The following is a 22,099-nucleotide window of genomic DNA, read 5'->3' as shown; positions in this document are numbered from 1 at the left end:
AGATTTTATTGTTACTGAAACTATCATAACTACACATTAGTCAACACTGCAATAAAAATAAAACATGTTTATGACAACAAACACTGACTTTGTGTCTGTCAAAAAAACAAGATGTTTTCAAAATTATCTATGGAAACAGCAAAAATACTGTGATTTGTTCATTAGAGTTGTGTAATAATCCACCTGCTTCAAATGCACCGTATGCACTGATCATAGACTGTAAATTAGATCAGCATACATACATAGAAATAAATCCTTAAATACAATAATTGTTACAATCCTTAAAAACATTAGGTGTTACATTAGAACAATGCTAAAATAATTGCTACAGAATTCTTGTAGTATTAAAAAAGGCTATTTGATGCGTATTACAATGCGTTATGTTTTTTCAATTCACTTTTCTCCTGCATTCATGATCCTTTGGTTGTCAACGTCCACATAATCCTGCAACACATCATTAATGTTTTATCACTCATCTCTAGTATAAAGGTAAAGAGTGGAGAGAGGATCAAGGACAAATTCGACTCACCCCATCACTCTCCACAATATTCTCCAGGATCCTGACAATGTCTGTAAATGAAGGTCTTGCTGTGTATGGATCCAACCAGCAGTCTTGCATGATCTGTTCACTACATGGTCAAATAAAAATGAATTACTGAAAACACAAAAGCACCATATTCAAAGTATTGGCATTGTCTCTAGACCATTACTATGGATTTTTTAAAGGCATAGTTCGCCCAAAATTTTAATTCTGCCATTAATTACGCGCCTTCATGTAGTTCTAAACTAATGCAAATTGAGAGTTTAGTCCAAAATTTCTGAAGACACATGTTCACTTTATATGATGAACAGATTGAATTTAGTATTTTTTTATATATAAACATTGATCAGCAACCGAACCTGCTTGACATGAGAGAACAAACCTCTTGCGGAAGCTCAAACGCGCTGCATAAAACATGAGAATGAACCTCAGTGGTTCTTGCATGTCAAGCGAACATGTTTGAGCTTACGTTTACCACAACCGGTGTGCGTTGATTAATGTTTATATGCGAAAGCCTTTTCATACATAACAGTAAGTCAGTAAGTAATTACGATGATCAAAAAAGACAAAAAAGGATGGTCACTCACATTTCTGGACGGCAGGTACTGGGGACAGTGTTTTTATATCCAGAACAGATACTATACACCACTTGCTCAGATGTGTTCAGATTTGGATATGGCAAGGTGCCTATGAAATATAAAAAACAATATTTGTTATTGATTAAAAATATTTGATAAATCAACCAAACATCTCAGATATTTCTCACCAAATGACTGCATTTCCCACAGCACGATCCCAAACGCCCAGACATCTCCCTTAAAGCTGTAGTAGTTGTTCCGGAAATACTCTGGAGGGTACCAACGCAGGGGCACACGTTCCTATGAGATCACATTAATATCAATCAGATGGTCAATGAAGATGTGTGAAGAACAGGTGAGATTAGTTCACCTTGTGTTGTTTTTTCCTGCTGCTGCGTCTGCTCCTCATGCGGGTCAAGTCCCGGGCCAGGCCGAACTCTGCTACCTTCACCTCCCATGGGAATCGGCTCACCAGAATGTTCCTCAAGGCAAGGTCACAGTGCACCACCTGAATGGTATGCAGAAAACATCCAAAGTCATTCGTAGACCCTCATTGTATAGACCTTATCTGCCCCTTTTCAGCACTGTCTTCCGGTTTGTATTTCCACAGCATGATGGTAAGATCTTACGGATTTATGAACCGCTCGTTTTAAAATCTCCCCGGTCAACTGATATTTATTTTGACATCTGCTTCAAACATTAAAATGCTCATGGTAACTTTTGTTATCTCTACAGTAAGTAAATCCACTTCACCAGCGATGCCATAGAAATATACAGAGCTACCACTAAATCGGTTGTGCGCTTGTTTCTCTGGCGCATAAGGTCTATAACAGAACAGCTGTATTATGTTTGTGCCAGCTTGTGATACCATTTTGGAGCGCAAGTGCTCCATGGCCAGGGCGATGTGGTAAGATGCAATGGTGAACTGGCTCTGGAGTTCAGGGTCGGCGATCAGTTCATCTTTATGTTTCTGTACAAAATTGCGCAAGGTTCCATAGCTTATGAACTCCATGATCAGCATGTATGGCGCTGTGAAAACAGACAGAGTTTTGGTCACATGATAGAAACAACTATGGTTACACTTTTTTTTAAGATGCCATTGTTACAGTGTAATTATATATTTAAGTACTGAGTAATATTATGTACTTACTATAGGATTATGATAGGATTAGGATTTGGTTGAGGGTTAGTTGCATGTAATTATGCATAATTTACTGTTATTACTATGGTACGTAAATTGTAACATATGTAACTGACACTGTAAAATAAAGTGTTACCACAACTACATTATTTTAGTAACAGTTTGACAAGTTTTCTTGAATGATAAATGAATAAGAGCAGAAGTGAAGAGGAAACGTTTGTTATATTGCAAGTGGAGGCACTAACAAATATTGCTACAGCAAATGTATATATACCCTTATTCTAAGTATTATACTTCAACATGTGACTCATCCTGCACTGCTTTCTAGTTTTCTAACTGATGACGTTTACAATTTTTCCCTGGTGGACAATGAAACCGAGAAACAAACATTATAGGAAAGGTTTGAAACATATTTTTGGACAAGAATAACATAGACTTAGAGGCAACTACCCAGAACACCCCAACAACCACAAAGCAACACAAAGAAACGCATTAGCAGCGCCCTGTCAAAGCAAGATCTAGTCTATATTTTACTGTTGTATGTCTTACCGTCCACTGTATTCCAGTCTAACAACTGCATCACATTTTTATGATATGCCAGCTTTCTCATAATAGACACCTCATTGTCCATCTGCTTAGGTGTGATCCCTGCAAATGAAGGCAAATCTAATCTAAATATTAGCTGGATAATTTAAGATATTCACACATTTTTGCTACAAACTATAACCTGTATTTAAAATGCATTTAAATATACTGAAATAAGTTGGCATATAGTTTTACCTTCTTTTCCAATTTTGCAAGTGACCAGTGAGTGGCCTCTACAAGTGCCTCTAATTATCCTTCCTTTGTAGAAGACTCCTTCTCTACCCGCCTTTATGAGCTGAATAAGGTTCAGGTCTGCTTTTGTGAACCTGGGAACCTAAAGATCAATTCTTCATGTTACATTGTTTGAGCACTATAAGTCAGTCAATCGCATTTCATCCTTGTGATGCCCAATGATTTATATTACCAGTTCTCCAGAGCAGAGCTCATTGACAAATGTTTAATCAAGATTTTAAAATTTTTTTTTGTTATATATATACACAAACAAAAAATGCAGTGAACCTGTAATGGAGGCTTCCAGGGAAATCTGCAGCTGGATTTAGTTTGTCGTCTCTGTAATGGGTTCTCTGTAGTATGTTCTGGAAGTTCAGGAACATTCAGGACATTGGGAGATGGAGGAAGAGAATCTTGGGAAGGAACTCGGGGGATCACAATCGACCTCCCTTGTCTCAGATCCCGTATGATCAACTTCATCGACCGATACCTGTCAAATCAATTATAATAATCGATTATTCACATCTAACAAAATTTTACAAATATACGTGTCTATGTATGCATACATTATATATACAGCTCTGGGAAAAATTAAGAGACCCCTTAACATTGAGAAATCTTTCTCTCTCTCTATATATATATAGATATACAGTCAAACCAAAATGTATTCAGACACCCTTAACATCCTTACATTATCAGTTTATTCGCTATAGTTTAGAAAATGTTAATACAATATGACAAGAACTCAGAATTAAACTGTCAGAACAAATTCATTTTGATATGTATGTAATGATTACAATCAACCAATGCTTGAAGCTGTTAAATTTATGTAAACAAATTTGATGATAAAAATGTAAGTCAACCAATGACCAAGCAATGCTTCATTTTGTTCAGTCTGTGGTGTAAAAGGTCACATTAGCAATTAAATAAAAAAACACTTAAGCAAAACATAGTCAGGTCAAACTGTGATTAATTTTGGTCCTAAATTTAACTGGTAGTCTACTGTATGAAAATTATTTTGGTTTAATGTGTCAGTTTACTTAATTTTGCTATCCTCACTTATACAAATGAACTATAGTGTCCTGCGACCACTAGTAAAACATTATATCTGGTGTCCGGATAATTTTTGGTTTGACTGTATATATATATACACACATATATTAACTTTTATGTTAGAAACGATCAATTTATTTCACAGCATAATTTAAGAATACTATATTTAAATAAATATGAACAATTATTATTATATAAAGTTTATCATAGGGGGCCATTGATTAAAAAAAACTGTTAAAATATACTTGTTCAGGCAAAGGCATCCAAGTGTAATCATGAAGAAAACGGTAACAGCATAGATGACGATCAGAACAATGTGTCCAACATCAAGACCGTCTTCTAAAGGGAAAAAAATGAAATCAAAAGTGAAATAATTCAGTTTTCATATAGACATGCAGTATAATTTATTTGGGTTTTATTTAAAATTAAAAATTTATAAGCATGTCAACAATATTTTTCACCTCTTTCGATTAAAGTTAAACTGAAAAATATCTAATTTAGTTTACAATTATATATACATACATACACACACATCTTTTTTATTATACAAAAACGTACTCATCTGTTTTCCTAATTCTGATGAATTGCCAGTTTCCATAATGAAATCAAAAGCATCTCGTTTTTTTTTAAAAATCATCTGAGAGATATATTTCAGAACTAAAAGAGAAAAAGATGCAAGACAAACATTATCATTTTATGTTTAACAGCCCTTTAAATTTAAATTTAAACTACTGTTTGATCATATTATACACTATATACCTTTAAAGTTTAACCAGACGAAGTCTCCTCGTTTGTTCAAATGCAAGACCTGCAAAGCAAATGTATAAATGTTTTGTCACCTTGTAAAAAAAAACCCAGAAAGCAGGTCCCCAGGATGAACTCATCATGCTATATGCACACCGTTGTCTAAAGGTGTTCTGCACGAGAACACTAATATAAAAGCATGCATGAAGACCACCGAGTTGAAGGTGGTGTTCAGAACAATACGCCACAATTCTTCAGCACTTGTGGTTTAGAGCAGAGTTCTATAAGTAGCACAGCGTGCATTTCGTCTCACTTCCTGGCGATAGCATGCTCATCTCAAAATATAAAAAAAAGTGAAACCATGTGCGACCCACAAAGTTCTCAAAGGTTTTGAGGTGATTCTCATTTACTTAATTTGTATATTTCATTCAAGGGAAATAATCTAGAGGAAAATATTCTGTCAAGTTGGGTGGAAGGGTCCTATAAAAAGGTTAGTTTAAATGTCAAATGCGGCTTGAATTCAAGGAAGTAGGTCTGACTGATGGCACTGGACGCTATAGAGCCCAAAAGAGGGAGGTGTGTGGTTTCCTCTTTGCTGTTGAAGGAAACACCTCGCATCATTTGCATGTTCAATAAACACAGAAGTGAAAAACTCGCATTTGGCTGCATTTAATTTGTTTCTCGAATAATTGTTACAGATCAACATCATCACTCCATATACAACTACAAGTACATTTGTACAGTTCATTTTCATTGGCGTATTTACAAAACATTTATGTACATTTGTCAGTGCAATGTCAATTTTATTCTTTAAACAACACTTTACAAAATAAAGTTCATTAAATTAATACATCTCTAACAGTTCATCAAAATTAATTTAACAAAATTAGGACTAACGACATAGACAAAGACACACATCAGTAGTTGATTGCACTACTTGAAAAGATATCATTTTGCCATTTTAATAAATTATCCCTGTATCAAAAAAAAAAAAAAAAAAAAAAAAAAGAGCGAATGCTTAAAGCATGTTTGTAGTTACTGTAATTGCAATTCATCAAACAGCCAATTTTCATTTAAGAAGAGTGATATCATTTGATTTTGGATGTTGGATATCTATTTTTCTTTAAAATGACTAAAAACGGTTTACAGTCCATATATTTCTCATTATGACGATTAATCATTACAGTAATACACCTTTTTCTGACAGGGATAAACCTTTCTTTGATAGCTAACATTTAGAATATCCAAGGAAATCTGAAAAGTACAGCAGCAAAATGGGTGCGGGCAAACGATTCCCGATGATTTCCAAAGGTTTAACGTCCCCTCACAGGAGGAGCTCAATCAGTGGATGAGTTGCTGAAAAATAAGAGCCATTCAATATTCCATTCATCATTTCACAGTGGTAATTAAGGTGGGCTGTCTTTTTAAGAGTCATTAAAGAAATGCTACTAATACCCTCCGACACAGACGCCCAGAACGTTCAGCAGTTTAGTGAGAATGCTGTTCTCTAAAAGCAAGGGTTGTGAAATATTCTTTCGTGCTAATACTGTTCACACAACAGACCTTACTTGCTCTTGTCTAACAGTATTCAATGCTTCCCACAAATGAAGTACATGACCAGTAGATCACTTTGGCTTGGACACGTGAGAAAACATTAATCAGATATGTATCTGGTTGCCGTTTTTAGTCTCTGCGGTCGACAGTTTTTTGTAAAGCAAAAGAATACAGTGCTAACAGGAAAGCATGTAAAAAGCAGTGCTATTGTTGAGAGGACAGGATTTAACAGACTGCTAAGAATAGAGCTGTAAGCGAATGTGTTTAGGCAAAGTGAACTACTGCATTTAAAAAAAAGAGAGAAAAAAATATCACATTGATAAAAATAAATGTATACAAAAATTAAAAAGGAAAAAACAAAATAAACATTTTTTTTCTTCTAAAAAGATAACCCGCTTAAGATTCAAAACTTAAATAAAACCAAAACAAAAATAGCATATATATAAATTTGGCAGCAGGGAGTGGGAGGATATTCTATTAAGTGGAAGAACATTTTCTGTAAAATTAACTTTTTTGTAAAGTGAATCTGCCCTCAGATGATATAATACTGTCATTAGTTTTCTATGAACAGCTGGCCAATAAATTGCAAAAGATGTGAGGTAGTGTATGGAATTTACCGTAGGAAAAAAAAATCAACTATGACAAAACTAAGCCAACCAAATTGTTTAGAGAAACCTTTGGGGCTCTATAATTCATACCAACACCATCTTCGCCATCAGCTTCCTAATCAAAAGAATCTGTTTTGTCCGTTAGCATTCAGACATGTAGCACTACAGAAGCATAAGCTCTTGTTAAGTGACTTTTGAATTCACCTTTGTTGGCATGTAAAAGAGCAGTTTTGCCTGTTTGGTAAAGGTGATTATCAAGGGATTGGCTAACAGTTATTTGTTTGCTTGGCAACAATCACATGATCGCTACAGTTCTCTGTGATTCACTCATTCGCCCTCTCCCTCGTGTATCTGAAGTGTCAGGTACCTCTATTCTGAAAGCACAGTCAGCGGCGGTGTTGTGCCTGACGGCTAGCTGATATTTTGTGCTTTCACAAATGATGGTCCTCTGGGGCGGCTCTGCCGTTTCAGTCCTCATTGCACTGGCATACTGACAGACCCCCCTAGTGTCTTTAATGTGGAAGAGCATGGCATCACTGCAGTACACAGTACTTCTTGTAGTCAGATTCAAAGTCTTCGTCCATGCTAGTGGTGTCTGCCATCTTTTTGCCCTCTGTTTTTGGCAGAAACTGCGAGTAGTCCACTCCCTGTTGCTCATAGAACAGGATGTAAGCTGAATCTGTGTCAATCTCATCCGAGTTAACTTCCTGAAGAGACGACGAGAAATAGTTTGTTTTAAGTATTGCACAATATGTTTTCAGTGCTGTCACACTTTCAGTAGCCGACACCAATGCAAGAGGAATTTCAGGAAAGTTAATTTCCATGTTGATACCACATTTTTACATTGAACACTTTTTTATTTTACATTGAAATGTATTTTATTTTTCAGAAGTCAACACCAAAGCAAGAGAAATTTCAGGAATATAAATCCATTTTTGATAAAAAAAAGGACTTGTATTGAACACAATATTTTCATTTATTTAAAGCTACACTGTGTGATATTTTCCCCCATCTAGTGGTGAAAAGGTATTTGACCATCCAGTGAATATTAGTTTCTTTTCCTCTCAATTCTGATTTTGTTTTAACTCCTACGGTGGCCGATTTAGTCCAAGATTAACATGGCAATCCCCCTCTTCACATTCGTCACGGTGCCATCGAGTGTTAAAACACGAAAGGCGAAGCTTGGATTTATGGGTATGTCCCTCTTTGGCTAATATACTGTCAAGATGGAGGGGCAACATGGCGCCCAGCATTCAAACCCCTCACCCGTATGTATTTTCAATGGCATATTATAAACTTACGAGAATACTTTATTACTTGAAAGAAGTAAATATACATTAATGAGCACATATATTTTTGAAATAACTAATTGTGTTTAGCTAAGAATAAACTAAAAAAGTTAAACAGTGTAGCTTTAATTTTTAAATAGCATTACAATAAGATTTATTTAAATTAAATACATTTGATTTAATTCAATTCAAAGCACCTGCCAGATGATACCAAATTCAGCAGGCAATTGCCATGACAGATACTGCAGACTGTAGCGCCCAATTTCTTTATTTTAGTATCAACACTGAAGTACCGGTACTTTTGACATCTATACTTCGTTGAAGAGAATTTTCCAAGAATTTTCCACCCTTGCAGAAACATATACTCTGTGCAGTAAGAGTGTCAAATAATGGAAATATTTGAGATATCAAATAATAAACAGAGTTGAGATCTTACCTTGCAGCTGCTGTCATTGTAACAGTACCACTTTTCATTGAGGTTTTTAGCATAAGTCACATAGTGCCCCCCTCCCATTATTCCTGAATGGCACTTAAAGAAAAACAATAATTAAGGTGTCAGAGAGGCTTTTTACAAAAGGAATCATGACACAATGAAACATGTAGACAAGAATCACTTACTGAGATTGCATATAAATTGTACAGGGGCTCCAGGCCGATGTCATTTCTTTGGTGAGGGGTGTCCAGTTCTGTGCTGATCTCCGAGTGTCCATTACTCTGATTGCTGTCTTGTCCCAGTCCATTCACCGTGATGACATCACAGTCGTTGCTTGAGGCGTCCAGTGACCAGGTGTCTTGCACATTTGCATCAGACTGCATCTGATTTTCTCTGTCCGTCACTGTGCCCTGCTCTGGCTCGGACTCACTCTCCTTGCTGTTGCTAAAGGCATCCAGGTTTTCTTTGCTGTTGCAAAGTCGATGCCTACTGCCCAGCTGGGGGAGACGCAGACGCCCCTGTTTTCGCCCTGTAGTTTTGGGGCTACTGCCAGGGCTGCTGTTTCTGCTCAGTGGGCTGCCCACCCTCCTGATGGAGCACGGGGTGCCTGAAACAACAGTGCAGTGGTTAGTGGATCTTACGTAGTGTTAATTTAAAAGGTCTGCAAATAGAGAAGAGAGACAGACCTCTGCCAGAGGTGGGAGGACTAGCCACAGTAGTAGTGGAGACGGAGGACACAGAGGAGTCTCCTCTCTCCAGCCTCTGGAGCTCCTCTACCAGGCTTTCGCTTTGGAGGCTCTGCAAGCTGCCCATGCTCTGAGTTACCTCCCGTGGGGCCAAGAACGCACTGGGGTCAAAGCTTTCACGTGGAAACTTCACAATCTTCTGAGACTTAATCCACCGACCATTGACAAACTGGAAGCGTTTCAAATGAACAATCTGAAATAGATAATAGAAAAAATATGTTGAAACTACTTATTACAAAGGGTAACTTGCAAAAAGTTTTAATTTATAAAATGTTAAATTTAGCTAAAAATTTTGTATTTATTTATTCTAATATATTCTAATATGTATGTATGTGTGTGTGTGTGTGTGTGTGTGTGTGTGTGTGTGTGTGTGTGTGTGTGTGTGTGTGTGTGTGTGTGTGTGTGTGTGTGTGTATGTATGTATGTATGTATGTATGTATGTATGTATGTATGTATGTATGTATGTATGTATGTATGTATGTATGTATGTATGTATATATATATATATATATATATATATATATATATATATATATATATATAAATACATACATACACACAAACACATACAGCTATCGGGAAGCAGGAGAAATGGGCAAGTGTAAGGATTTGAGTAAGTTTGACAAGGGCCAAATTGTGATGGCTTGACGACTGCGTCAGAGTATCTCCAAAACAGCTCTTTGGTGTTCCCGGTCTGCAGTGGTCCGTATCTATCAAAAGTGGTCCACAGTGGTGAACTGGCGACAGGGTTATGCGCAGCTAAGGCTCATTGATGCACGCGGGGAGTGAAGACTGCCCCGTGTGGTACGATCAAACAGAAAATCTCCTGTAGCTCAAATTACTCAAGAAGTTAATGCTGGTTCTGATAGAAAGGTGTAAGAATACACAGTGCATCACAGTTTGTTGCGTATGGGGCTTCATAGCCTCAGACCAGTCAGGGTGCCCATGCTGACCCCTGTCTACTGCCAAAAGTGCCAACAGTGGTACCGTGAGCATCAGAACTGGATCACAAAGCAATGGAAGAATGTGGCCTGGTCCGATAAATTCAATTTTCTTTTACATCATGTGGATGGCCAGATTTACTTACCTGGGAAACCCATTGCACCAGGATGCACTATGGGAAGAAGGCAAGCCCATGAAGGCAGTGTGATGCTTTGGGCAATGTTCTGCTGGGAAACCTTGGGTCCTGCTATTCATGTGGATGTTACTTTAACAAGTACCACCTACCTAAGCATTGTTGCAGACCATGTATACTCTTTTATGGAAACGGTATTCTCTGGTGCCTGTGGCCTCTTTCAGCAGGATAATGCACCCTGCCACAAAGCAAAAATGGTTCAGGACTATTTTGAGGAGCACAACAATGTGTTTGAGGTGTTGACTTGGTCTCCAAATTCCCCAGATCTCAATCCAATCAAGAATTTGTGGGATGTGCTAAACAAACAAGCCAGATCCATGGAGGCCCCACCTTGCAACCTACAGGACTTAAAAGATCTGCTGCTAACATCTTGGTGCCAGATACCACAGAACACCTTCAGGGGTCTAGTAGAGTCCATGCCATGATGGTCAGGGCTGTTTTGGCAGCAAAAGGGGGACCAACACAATATTTATACATAATAAATTTTGCCTGATCGGTGTATGTATGTGCGTCTGTGTGTATGTGTATACCAGTAAATATATTTTATTGAATAAAAATGGGGAATTGTTTTTTTTATCTGATCAAATGGGCTACAAGGGCACACTTTACAATTTATATATTTCAGAGAAAGAGGAACAGGAATTATTTGGTTTTCTGACCAGTACAGGGGGCAGCCTCCAGAGGTCCAGCTTCTTGGTGGCAAGACGGTGGGTCTTACACTTGGAGCAGTAATAAAGCTCATCCTCCCCTAACTCTTCTTCACTGGTGAAGGCTTTGAGACAGCTGTCCAGACTGATAGGCTCTGCCTGAGCACGCCGACTCTGCTCAACACTGGGGTGCTCTTCCACTATCTGCTCCACATAAACATGAGCAATTAATTCCTTGACAGACACAGTAACCTAATGATATAGCTACTCAAAAGCACTAAGAACTCTGGACTTACTAAAAAAATATATATCCAGAATGTAGTTAAAATTGAATGCATTTATTTTTAATGCACAATTAAAAAAAATTTTCGGACTCACTGCAAGTAAAAAAAAAGTCAGTTCTGGCCTGTAATGCACCATAAAAGTGGTGCAAAAACCATGGGATTTCATTTTGCCATCTAGCTTATGCATTCAGTATCGTATGCATTCAGAAAGTGTCTTTTGCAAGTAGTAAATAATTATAGCAGGTCATGGCTTATCAGGAGCTCTTGCTTGAGGTAAAACAGAGGCAGCAGACTCAGAAAACAATTAATCATACAATATGATTTTAATGAACTTCTCATCTGTGATGTAAAAAGAGCTGTCCTGCAGTGCTGCATCAGTACAGAGACTAGTTGTTACACAGCAACAAATCACTGACCGAAGTACTGAATATGCTGCTTTTATGGCCTTTAAAATATTTTAAAGCACTTACTCTTTCCTGTGAGGTCTGGTAGCGAAGGTGTAGGGCAGTGGGGTCCCAGTCTACAGCAATGTAGGCATTCCCCAAAGATGCCCTATCTTCATTACAGTCCACTGTGCAGCCCCTGCAGAACCTGGCAAAGTCACATCAACCCTTGTCAGTCATGCGAAACCCACACTGCAGTGCTAGATATGTGCAATCACTGAACTCAAATGCCTTACCTGTACCAGGGACACCAGGCACAGGAATTGCCATCTTTCTGCACCACCCGTAGAGTGAAGGGGTACTGGTAGCCCATACTGTCATCACTAAGAGAGCATGACATGTCGCATAACAGATTAAATTAACGCTATTGCAGATGTACACAGGATCCAAAAATATCTGAAAATCTTGGATTTTTATTATATCAAAACAGACATATATAAAATTGTAAGATTTTCAAAAAAATTGTAAAATGTAAAATGAATAAAAAATATTTAACATTCTACACCATTTTCTCGGTCACTAATGGCCAATTGTTAAATTAATCAGTTGTTATGATACAGTCATATACATTAATTTGTATTAGGTTTGAAAATTTTAAAATATAAATGCATTTTACTAGGTCTGACATGAATAAACTTCAAAATTTGGACCAAAAAAAAACAAAACATCCAAACTAATTATCAACATGATCGCTGTGATCGCCACTAACCAGTCTTGAGCATGATTGCTAGCTTCCTGTGGGGGAAGAGGGCTGGCAAGTCGGGACACCTGGATCCACACGGCATCATACAGGTCCTTCTTACTCGTGTGCACAGTGCATGGCACAATAAGTGGCATACCAAAAAGACTGGGCCTGTTCTTCTGAGAGGATAGGAAATACAGTTCCGTCCGCATCTGAAGAGAAAGACCGGACAGTTAGGATGTTTATGACCATCATGTTAAAGGGCTAGTTCATAAAAGTTCGTTTAAGGGCTAGTTCGTTTGGAACGACATGAGGGTTATTAATATTAATTGACAAATTTTTCATTTTTGGGTAAACTAACAGTTTTAGACCAACAGTGAATATGAAGTGAATGCTCACCATCTTTCTGTGCATGGCAATGATGTAGCCAATGAAGGGGCTGTCTTGTACCAGCACAGCATGGCCATTAGGGATACCATTGGCGAGGGGCATCTCGGGTGTACAGGGGACCACTGTGCTGGGCATGCCATTGGGAATCAGGCCAGACTTTCCAATGTGATTGTTTCCTGCTGTCCCGTTGGCTGTAGGAGTTTTTTCTAAAAAATTAAAAAAAATTAAACATGGGTCAATGGCAAAAAAAGGGTGCCCATGATAAAGCAAACCGTCTTTTTTTAAGGACAGAGAGAAAAAAATAAATCAATCCTTGTAACCTGTTTGCACTGGAGAGGTGACTGACGTGGGCGAGCCAGGCACAGGGATTTCAAATGCACAGAGGAAGCAGTTCACAGAGTGCCGCACCTTCTGGTTGTCCTGAGGAAAGTTCTAGATCAGAGAAACATTTATTTAAAAGCCAGCCCACTTGAATTGTAACAACAACAGGGTCTGATATGTTTAACTGACCTTGATGTTGGACGTGTGAACCTCAGCCAGTAGGATCTGCTCAGGTTTCAGGCTGCACAGCTCACTCAGCTGTTTTTTCAGGCCCATGTACTTCTCATCCATGTTGAGACGGAGCCCATACCGCACCGGAGTAGAGCCGTCAAGTTTGATAACTGCAAATGAAAATGGCTTTTATGTGAGACTGGCATATCTGCTGATGGATTTGAAAGTGTTTGTGTTTTCTCTCTGCTTGACCTTACCTGTGATTTCTAAGTGCATGGAGCTGTCCATGGGCAGCGGCAGCGATAGGAAGTTAAAAGGGTCGAAGCGGGCGCTGATGTGGCCACAGGTCTTGCACTTCACCTGGGACCTAAGCTGCCCATGGAAGAGGTCCACCACAATTGAACGATTTCTCCGTAAATGATTTTCCCACGCCTGTGAAAGAGAATTATGCAGATATCCTCATAATTCATCAGTGTTTCCATTTAGGTTCATTTATGAGTGCTGATCTGATGTGTTGTGTCTGGCAGGGACTGAAAACAGGAGTTTTGACACTCACCTCTTTGGCCACTTCATTATCTGGCCGTCCATCACTATCCTTGAGCTCCACATACGGCTTCTCATGCACACGATTCAAGTCTTCGTGAAGCCCATCCAAGAGGAAGGCCAAGAGCTCCTGGGAGTCTTGCTGCTGGAAGCCGTTGAATCTTGGCGCATACTTTGCTATCGTCCACTACAAAAATGTAAAAGGAAAAAAAAGGGCATAAGATTTTTAACATACACATTTTGGGTTTGATGCTTATAATTCCAGATTTGTTAACAACCCACCCTGAGTTTTAGAGGTGCAACGTTCTTCTGGGTGCCGCTCCAGAGTTCCTGTACCAAATCGCCATAGCATTTAGCCATGTGACCACGCATTCCTATCGGATTGGTTCTGTCAAGGCAAGACAGCTCATTGGTCAAAAAGTATGACAATGATTGTGACCCATGCAAAATTTTCCTACATTTCGTTTTTTCCTTTAAGTATAAAAGTGCATCAGCATCACATAGGAATTTTTGGAATTTCGAGGGCAAAAGAGGTCCATTGTTAATGGTGTAGCAATGTTAATGGGGTAGCAATGCACTAAATCACTCCTCACACAGAAGTCACTGTCAAATCAAGTAAATTTCTGTTGGTCAACATGGCGTCACCACCTCTAAAACAAGTAAAATCTCGATGGAAATTTATTTTGCCCTCATGTGGATTCCTGTTGAAATGATTGGATAGTTTTCACACACAAAAGTGCAAGAGTAAATGTAAATGCATTTTATCTAAGTAGGTACAAGTAGTATCTAAGTATCTAACGTGTTTTGGTATTAAAGGGGTTATGAATTGAGAAATCAACTTTTCATTTAGCCTTGATATACAAGATGTATAAGTTCATCGTGATAACAGAATATCCTATACATTTCGGTGCTGAAAACATCCTTGTTAGTCAAAGAAAAGCTTTTATTTACACCAGGCCCATCAAATGCTCAATCTCAGAATATGCAACCTGTGACGTCAGAGTGTGGTGAAACGGTGCCTCAACAGAAGTAGTATACCTGATTCTGTAGTCCCACCTACCTACTCATACAATAAATGTAACATATATAACATAGGCCAACGTGGAGCTAAAGGGATTTCACTACCGGGGATAAACATGCTGAAGATAGCAAGATATTGTGCTGAGCCTGGTTGTGGAAGAACACAGTTGCCGCAAAAGCTTCCTTTGGATTCTAATATTATTAATGAATGGTTGAACTTTATTTTTAATGAAGATCCAGCTCACATGGTTAAGACATTGCGCAATTGTTCCTTCATTTCACCACAGATTAGTTTCTAAACAAAAGACTGGATTTTCAGAACTTTTTTTGTTCAATCAAGCCTGCATTTATTTGATCAAAAGTAATATAGTGATATATTATTACAATTTAAAATATTTGGTTTTCAATTTATTATACTTTAATTTATAATTTATTTCTGTGATTCAAAGCTGAATTTTCAGGATCATTACTCCAGTCTATCACATGATCCTTCAGAAATCATTCTAATATTCTGATTTATTATGAGTGTTGGAAACCGTTCTGCTGCCTAATTATATTTGATGAATAAAAGGTTCAAAAGAACTGCATTTATTCAAAATAAAAATATATTTTCAAATAATATAAATCTCCTTTACTATCAATTTTTATCAATTTAACACATACTTGCTGAACATAATTATTGTTTTATTTCAAAAAAAGAAAGAAAAAATGACTTGACCCCAAATATACTGACCAGTAGTGCATATAGTTGTTACAAAAGATTTAAATTTTTAAAACATTTGCTTCTTTTTTTTGCTTTTTATTATTTTTATTCATCAAAGTATTATAAAAAAAAAGTATCACAGGTTATGAAAAAATATAAAGCAGCAGAACTGTTTCCAAATTTGAAAATTAATCATCATATTAGAATGATTTCTGAAGGATCACGTGACACTGAAGACTGGAGGAATGATACTGAAAAGTCAGCTTTGCATCACAGAAATAAATGATAATTTAAAGTATAATAAATTGAAAACCAATTATTTTAAATTGTAATAAAATATCACAATATTATTTTTTTCTGTATTTTTGATCAAATAAATGCAGGCTTGATGAGCAGAAGAAACTTCTTTCAAAAACATTACAAATAGAAATGTGTCCAAACTTTTGGCCTGTACTGTATGTGTAAAAAATGTTTTTTTTTATTTGGGATAGTATTGCATTGCTACAGATCATTTGATATCTATTGATTATGTGTACGTGTCTAACTGAACATAACTTAGTATGTTGTCACACGCTGAATAATCCTTTATCTGAGGTGTTGTTGGTTCATTGTGCTGCGATTCGGGATCAGATATATGGGTCAGTGCTCGTAAAGCCCAACGTCCCGGGGCTATGTATTTTCCAAACGGCCTACCAAAACATAAGCCTGTCAGCAAGCTGGTGAATCTTCAATAGTGAAATAACATTCCTTTCTTGATGTGCATTGTTCAATCGCTTGACTTAATATTTGAAGGCAAAATACAATCGCAGAAGTTTTGAGTAAGCTTGTGTACTTGTGTTAGTAATGCACGGTTCATGGTAAAAGCCACCGATCGGGCAGGCCAAGTAATAGAAAATAACATTCCATTTAATTGAGGGTGGATGAGAGATAAATCATTGAGTTTGTTTAATAAAGACATTTTGCAAACCATGCGGGTGAATCATCATTTCGGTTGCCGTTTTCCACACGCTTTCAAAACAATTCCTCACGTGTAATCACTGGGGAGCCGGAGCTCATTATAATATGCAAACATTATCCAATCATAGCAGTGGGCATTTACTTCCAAGCCGGCACACCAAAAAAAAAAACAAGCGTTCCATGAGAGAGAGTAAAAAACCAGGGTAGAAAATAGCCTATTACTTAATCATTATGATGTTTTTGAATGTAAAAAACAAGCAAATGTCATAAGTTGACCTCAGACAACAGTGTAAAAAAATGAAAAAAGCCAATTCATGACCCTTTAAAAAAGGCACTGGCCATGTTTTGTTACCTGTTAAGCTCATAAAGGTGTCGTCCTGAGATGAAGTATTCAGTGAGGGGCTTGGTATTGCTTACACACTGAATACTGGAGTTCATAAAGCATGTGTTACCCAGGTTACTTAAACCTGTGGCGCCTTTCTCAGTAGGAACTGCAAGAGAAATAGGACAAAATATAAAAAATGTATTAGATAGACGGAAGGTTTTGACTTCACAGGCACAGCCACTTGAGATCTCCATGAAGTTCAAATACCGGTACTCTGTATTTCATAGAGTTTGACGGCAACAGTTTGTCTTTAAAAGTCAAAGCTGATGTCTGTCTTAATATGGATTTTATCCTGTTTTATGTAATTGCTTCTTGGACTCTTTCTGCTTTTGTTCATGTGTTAATAATCTACTTGTTATGTGCTTTGATACAAGAAACCAGACTAAAGAATTGTACTTTAGTGCCTTCTAGGTAAGGTCAAACTCAAATAAACATTCTGGCATTTGTAGATGGTTTGGGCAGCCTCCAATTTGCATAGATTTTTCCAACACTTTCCAAGAAACTCTGACATTACCTTTGTGTCTGTCGATTTTGCTGCTGTTTGCAATGAAAGACATTTCCTCTGGCCAGCTCATATCTTTGTTTCGAACTGGAGAAAGGGAAAGATATCTTAATCATTTTTCCTTTTCCATCAGTATGGTCATGCATGCTTTGCAATTTAATCCACACTGCTCAGCAAATGTGGAATGAAATACAACTTTAATTAAGACTGATAAATGTCACAGACATACCCTCAATGACTAAGTGCTGTTCGTCTTGAATTTTCAAACTTTCCAAAGTGTGATCTTCATCATCCAGGAGAGTAAGATAATTCTGATAAAAATCAATAAAAAAATCAATGTCAATCAGTTAATAGCTGTGATGCAAATAAAGCCTATTGACATTTTAATGATTTACTTAAACAACCAGTTTCAATAGGAAATATGTGAACACATGACATTGCATTTTGAAGCATTTCCTCACAGTTCACTGCTGTAAGGTGACATCTGTATTTTTATAATGAAGACGGATTTGCATATGAACGTCTTTGATCAGAGTTTGACGTTCTTTTATTTAGTATTTGTTGAGGTCCCTACCTCACTGTTGTAGAGCCAGAGGCGCATGTCCTCTTCTTTGATGCGTAACCTCTGGGACAGGTACTCATGAATGTCTTTAATGGTACCCATCCTGCTGAAACAGCCTGTGTATGCCAGCACTCGCTTTAGAGGGGCGTTCGGAGAAGGAACATTCCCTGTGTTGGGAACGAAGCGGTCTTTAGTATTCCCTTTGACACATGCTAAAAAACATTTACCCATATTAAATACAAACTTTTATAGTATTTCCACCTGCTGTGTTGTAGTATATTCAAAATAAACTTTAAAAGAAATAATGGAGAATGCAAATGTAATATAACTTACTATGCTAACTTAGTAAAGTAATACTTTTATGGTTTCTTTTTAATGATGAAAAATGTGAAGATCCAATCCATTCCATCCATATACCCTAGCATGCATGCTATTAAATCAACCAGTCACAAGGAGCACACAGATCAATAAATAACATACACAGCACCAATACCTGATTGACAGACTGAGGATTAGTTGTAAGGTAGCAGCAAGAAAGGGCAAATGTCATTTTAAAGGGAACATTCATCAAATCATTAGTCTGGGTGATTTGAATAAAATAAAAAAATAAAAATCAATGTTTTTAATTAGTCCAGTCTTATGTGACGAAATAAAATAAATATACATATAAGATTCATAGGGCAATTATTAATTTCATAGAAGACAAAAAAAACTTTTATGATTGCAAAGCAAACAATTACAGGAAATCAGCCAGAGAGCGCTCATGTTTACCCACACCAAACAGTCTTCTGAGCCAGACAGCCATGACTGAATGACGTAGTATATTTCTAGTATCGCAAACTTAAATATCTGGATGTATTTTTCATGCATTCAACATGGTTTTATATCCGTCATGATAGTTTTGTGTAAGCAAAATGTAGCATTTAAAATGATTGTTTTCATTTGTTCTTTATTTTTCTTTTCCTAGTCTAGGCTGAACTCAGAAGATGACTCTGGGTGTTGGCATCAGGATTTGGCTCTTTAGTAATCCAGACAGGTCGTTTTGCTGAGACCGAGCTGGGTGCATTTTTAGGAGATTAGAGAAACTGGTCAAGGCGGAGGGAGCCTCTCTCTTGCTGCAGGCTTACGTTACCTCTGGGCATATGCGGAGGGAACATTCTCAGGCTGCTCATACCCATATTGACCCAGATGTTAGACTGAGGGCTGCGTGTGGCCGGTTGCTGTCGCAGGAACAGAAGGTAGCGGGGGAAGAGCTCTAGCTCTGGTTGATTAGTGACTGTAGACATGATGACCTAAAGGAAGTAGAACAAATACAGCATAAGCACAAGGAATAGAGAAGCATGTAAAATGTTTGAAAAGGCTTGACTCCAGAGGTGCATCTGATAAAGAGAGAAACTAAATTTGAATGAGAAAGAAGTTCACAGGCATGTTCATTCCTCAGTCAAATGTTTAAACCCCTACTGCATAATACATTGACAAAAAAAAGTTTGATTTACTATTCTTGAATTACGATCATATAGATTTTTTTTGCATTCAACTATTCTTGCATTAAATAAAAAATAAAAAAATAAATAAAACATGAATATTTTTTGAGGGGTCCTTTTTAGACATGCTGGCATCATTAAATAGTTGTAATTTTTACTGCTGTCAGTATATAAAAAAAGAAAGAAAAATTAAATTAAAAAGTAACTATATCATTTTGATAGGGCAGTTTATCCTCTACATCAGTGGTTCTCAAACCTGTCCTGGAAGACCACCAGCCCTGCACATTTTGTATGTGTCCCAATATCTGACACACCCATTTCAGGTTTTGCAGTCTCCACTAATGAGCTCATGAGTTGAATCAGGTGTGTTAGATGAGGGAGACATACAAAATGTGCAGGTTTGGGAACCACTGCTCTACATGGTGCATCATGTACAATATTTTTACTTTTTATTTTTTAATTTAATGACATCTCTTCATTATTAACCATTTTAAGGAATCATGTGCTAGCAAAGTAAAGAAAATTAGTCTGATACCCAGAAGCAACATTTTCCGACAGAGGATTAAATTGAAAAAGCCAAGCATAATCTGTATTCAGGAAACAGGTTTAGTAATATCTGAAACAGTTCATGAGACACTTCATGTCACGTGCTCAAAATCACTGTGTGTCAAAGCAAAAAAGCCAAAGCAATTAACATTCAATGAAGCACAAATTGCTTATGGTGGCACCTCTGATGGGACATGGAATACATACCGGTCGGGGGAGGCTGAGGTTGGCCCCATACCAGTGATAAAGTGCCCTCCATACTGGCTCTGGCACAGTCTCAAAGTCCCGGCTAGCCAACAGCTGTTGGGCCTTCTTTAGCCGCCCTCCCTCCATAGTTAGTGTGGGTGCCTGGATAAAACGGAGTCACACACTCAAGGGAAGCTCATATTGACAGCAATTTGCAATGATAAATTGTTGCGACTAGGTGACCTCCAGTGAATAAATCACAGGTCCTTCACCCTGCTCTTCTATCGTTGAATGTGAGAATGAGAGGTTGTGATGAAGGGGCGGACAGGTGCTGCAGTGTGTTATGTTGAGTAAAGAGTTTGATAATATGGGACGTTTTATTATATAACTGCAAATGTGTTTGTGACTAGGCATTACTGAAGCAAAGCAGTTTCATACAAAAGGCTTTTAGCTTCACATAAAAGTATTCATTTTCTAGAACACAAATGTTACACACCATTTAACACAGGATTAATTTGTTCAAGGCCATTTTAATTTCAATGTTTTTTTGAGCTCTCCAAAGCTATAATTAGATGGAATAAAACAAAGACAACTTGATGGTGTCATTTCCCCAGCAGGTCGATTAAATGCATTTTGGCAGTTATTTTGATGGGCAAAAGGATTATCAGTAGCTTCTTGGTTTCAGTGGGTATTCTGAGCACACACACACTCACCTTCATGGGTTCGGTGGTCACCAGAGGCTGATTGTCTATGGCACCAGGCCTCTGTGTAGCCATGCTGTTGGATAAATGGCCATTGGCGCTGGAGAAACACTGGTTGTTGTTGTCAGAGACATTGTGCTGCCGAGCAAAGCAGACGTCTGTGGCAGAAGAACTGATGTGTGGGGTCAAGCCTGAGAAAGTAAAAAAAACATGCTGTAATGGAAGCTGAACACTTCGTTCCAGCCTTTATGCCTTTTATTGGACCAGAGCACTACCCATTAAGCCACTTTTCAGAGAAGTCCAGATTAAGGACACGCAATAGGAATGAGCACACGTTGATGAGTTGATTTCTCCGCATTTTAATATGCCTCTAGTCACAAAGCTTCTGATACAGAATGCCTATTTCATACGAAATCTTTAACATTTTAGTGGAAATTGTGATACAATTTCTCAGAATTACTTGATGAATAGAAAGTTCAAAAGAACAGTATTTATTTAAAATATAAATATTTTGCAACAATGTAAATGCCTTTAAAAAAAAAAAAATTTAATGCATTACTAATAAATAAAAAGTATTAACTTCTGTTTGTGTACTTACCATTACCGGTGCTTTCTGAGGCCTCCGATGAGCTGGAGATGTTATCGGGGAATTTTTCCTCTGGGGAACTGGGAGAACGCAAAACTATACCAATTCTGTTCAGGACAGGCTCTATAGGTGCTGAAGACTGTGAACTTCTCATCCCAATGCCCTGCATTGATGGCTGTTCTACGACAATTGACTTGTTATCCTGTTTAACACAAGGGATTGTATATTAAATTATGCTTCATACTATCAGTATTATAAAAATGAAACTGGCCAAAGCAAAACTAAAACATCAAGCGACTTTTTGGCCATTTAATGTCTGAGAGAAATTAGACATCCTGCCTGATATGT

The 22,099-nt window shown here is 37.6% G+C and overlaps 2 protein-coding genes across 3 annotated transcripts in view; both read right to left on the bottom strand.

Annotated features, from left to right (window-relative positions):
* On the bottom strand, window positions 1-5,427 carry si:ch211-167j9.5 (fibroblast growth factor receptor homolog 1). Its single transcript, XM_067450689.1, has 12 exons — window positions 4,889-5,427; window positions 4,688-4,786; window positions 4,375-4,468; window positions 3,365-3,566; window positions 3,041-3,179; window positions 2,810-2,908; window positions 1,988-2,148; window positions 1,490-1,627; window positions 1,308-1,419; window positions 1,129-1,228; window positions 530-629; window positions 1-444 (listed from the first exon to the last, which is right to left on the bottom strand). The coding sequence occupies exons 2-12, from the start codon at window positions 4,764-4,766 to the stop codon at window positions 394-396; spliced, it is 1,275 nt and encodes a 424-aa protein (XP_067306790.1). The 5' UTR covers window positions 4,767-4,786; window positions 4,889-5,427; the 3' UTR covers window positions 1-393.
* A 99-nt stretch (window positions 5,428-5,526) lies between these two features.
* Window positions 5,527-22,099, bottom strand: part of usp32 (ubiquitin specific peptidase 32) — a 67,638-nt gene continuing 51,065 nt past the window's right edge. Inside the window, exons 13-34 of one of the 2 annotated variants that reach the window (XM_067450687.1) lie at window positions 21,764-21,953; window positions 21,178-21,356; window positions 20,486-20,626; window positions 19,381-19,540; window positions 18,261-18,415; window positions 17,916-17,997; window positions 17,699-17,773; window positions 17,152-17,290; window positions 14,402-14,507; window positions 14,133-14,306; window positions 13,834-14,008; window positions 13,595-13,746; window positions 13,405-13,516; window positions 13,094-13,290; window positions 12,722-12,906; window positions 12,249-12,335; window positions 12,040-12,160; window positions 11,298-11,489; window positions 9,444-9,696; window positions 8,943-9,364; window positions 8,761-8,853; window positions 5,527-7,742 (exon numbers count right to left, since the gene is read on the bottom strand). In XM_067450687.1, coding sequence (XP_067306788.1) covers window positions 7,569-7,742; window positions 8,761-8,853; window positions 8,943-9,364; window positions 9,444-9,696; window positions 11,298-11,489; window positions 12,040-12,160; window positions 12,249-12,335; window positions 12,722-12,906; window positions 13,094-13,290; window positions 13,405-13,516; window positions 13,595-13,746; window positions 13,834-14,008; window positions 14,133-14,306; window positions 14,402-14,507; window positions 17,152-17,290; window positions 17,699-17,773; window positions 17,916-17,997; window positions 18,261-18,415; window positions 19,381-19,540; window positions 20,486-20,626; window positions 21,178-21,356; window positions 21,764-21,953 — 3,564 coding nt within the window. In that variant the 3' untranslated portion in view covers window positions 5,527-7,568. The remainder of the gene's footprint in view (window positions 7,743-8,760; window positions 8,854-8,942; window positions 9,365-9,443; window positions 9,697-11,297; window positions 11,490-12,039; window positions 12,161-12,248; window positions 12,336-12,721; window positions 12,907-13,093; window positions 13,291-13,404; window positions 13,517-13,594; window positions 13,747-13,833; window positions 14,009-14,132; window positions 14,307-14,401; window positions 14,508-17,151; window positions 17,291-17,698; window positions 17,774-17,915; window positions 17,998-18,260; window positions 18,416-19,380; window positions 19,541-20,485; window positions 20,627-21,177; window positions 21,357-21,763; window positions 21,954-22,099) is intronic. The other variant, XM_067450688.1, reaches the window with a different exon arrangement.

This window comes from Pseudorasbora parva, chromosome 8 (assembly GCF_024679245.1).
Source record: "Pseudorasbora parva isolate DD20220531a chromosome 8, ASM2467924v1, whole genome shotgun sequence".
Taxonomy (NCBI): Eukaryota; Metazoa; Chordata; class Actinopteri; order Cypriniformes; family Gobionidae; genus Pseudorasbora; species Pseudorasbora parva.
This window is presented reverse-complemented; position numbering and strand designations above follow the sequence as displayed.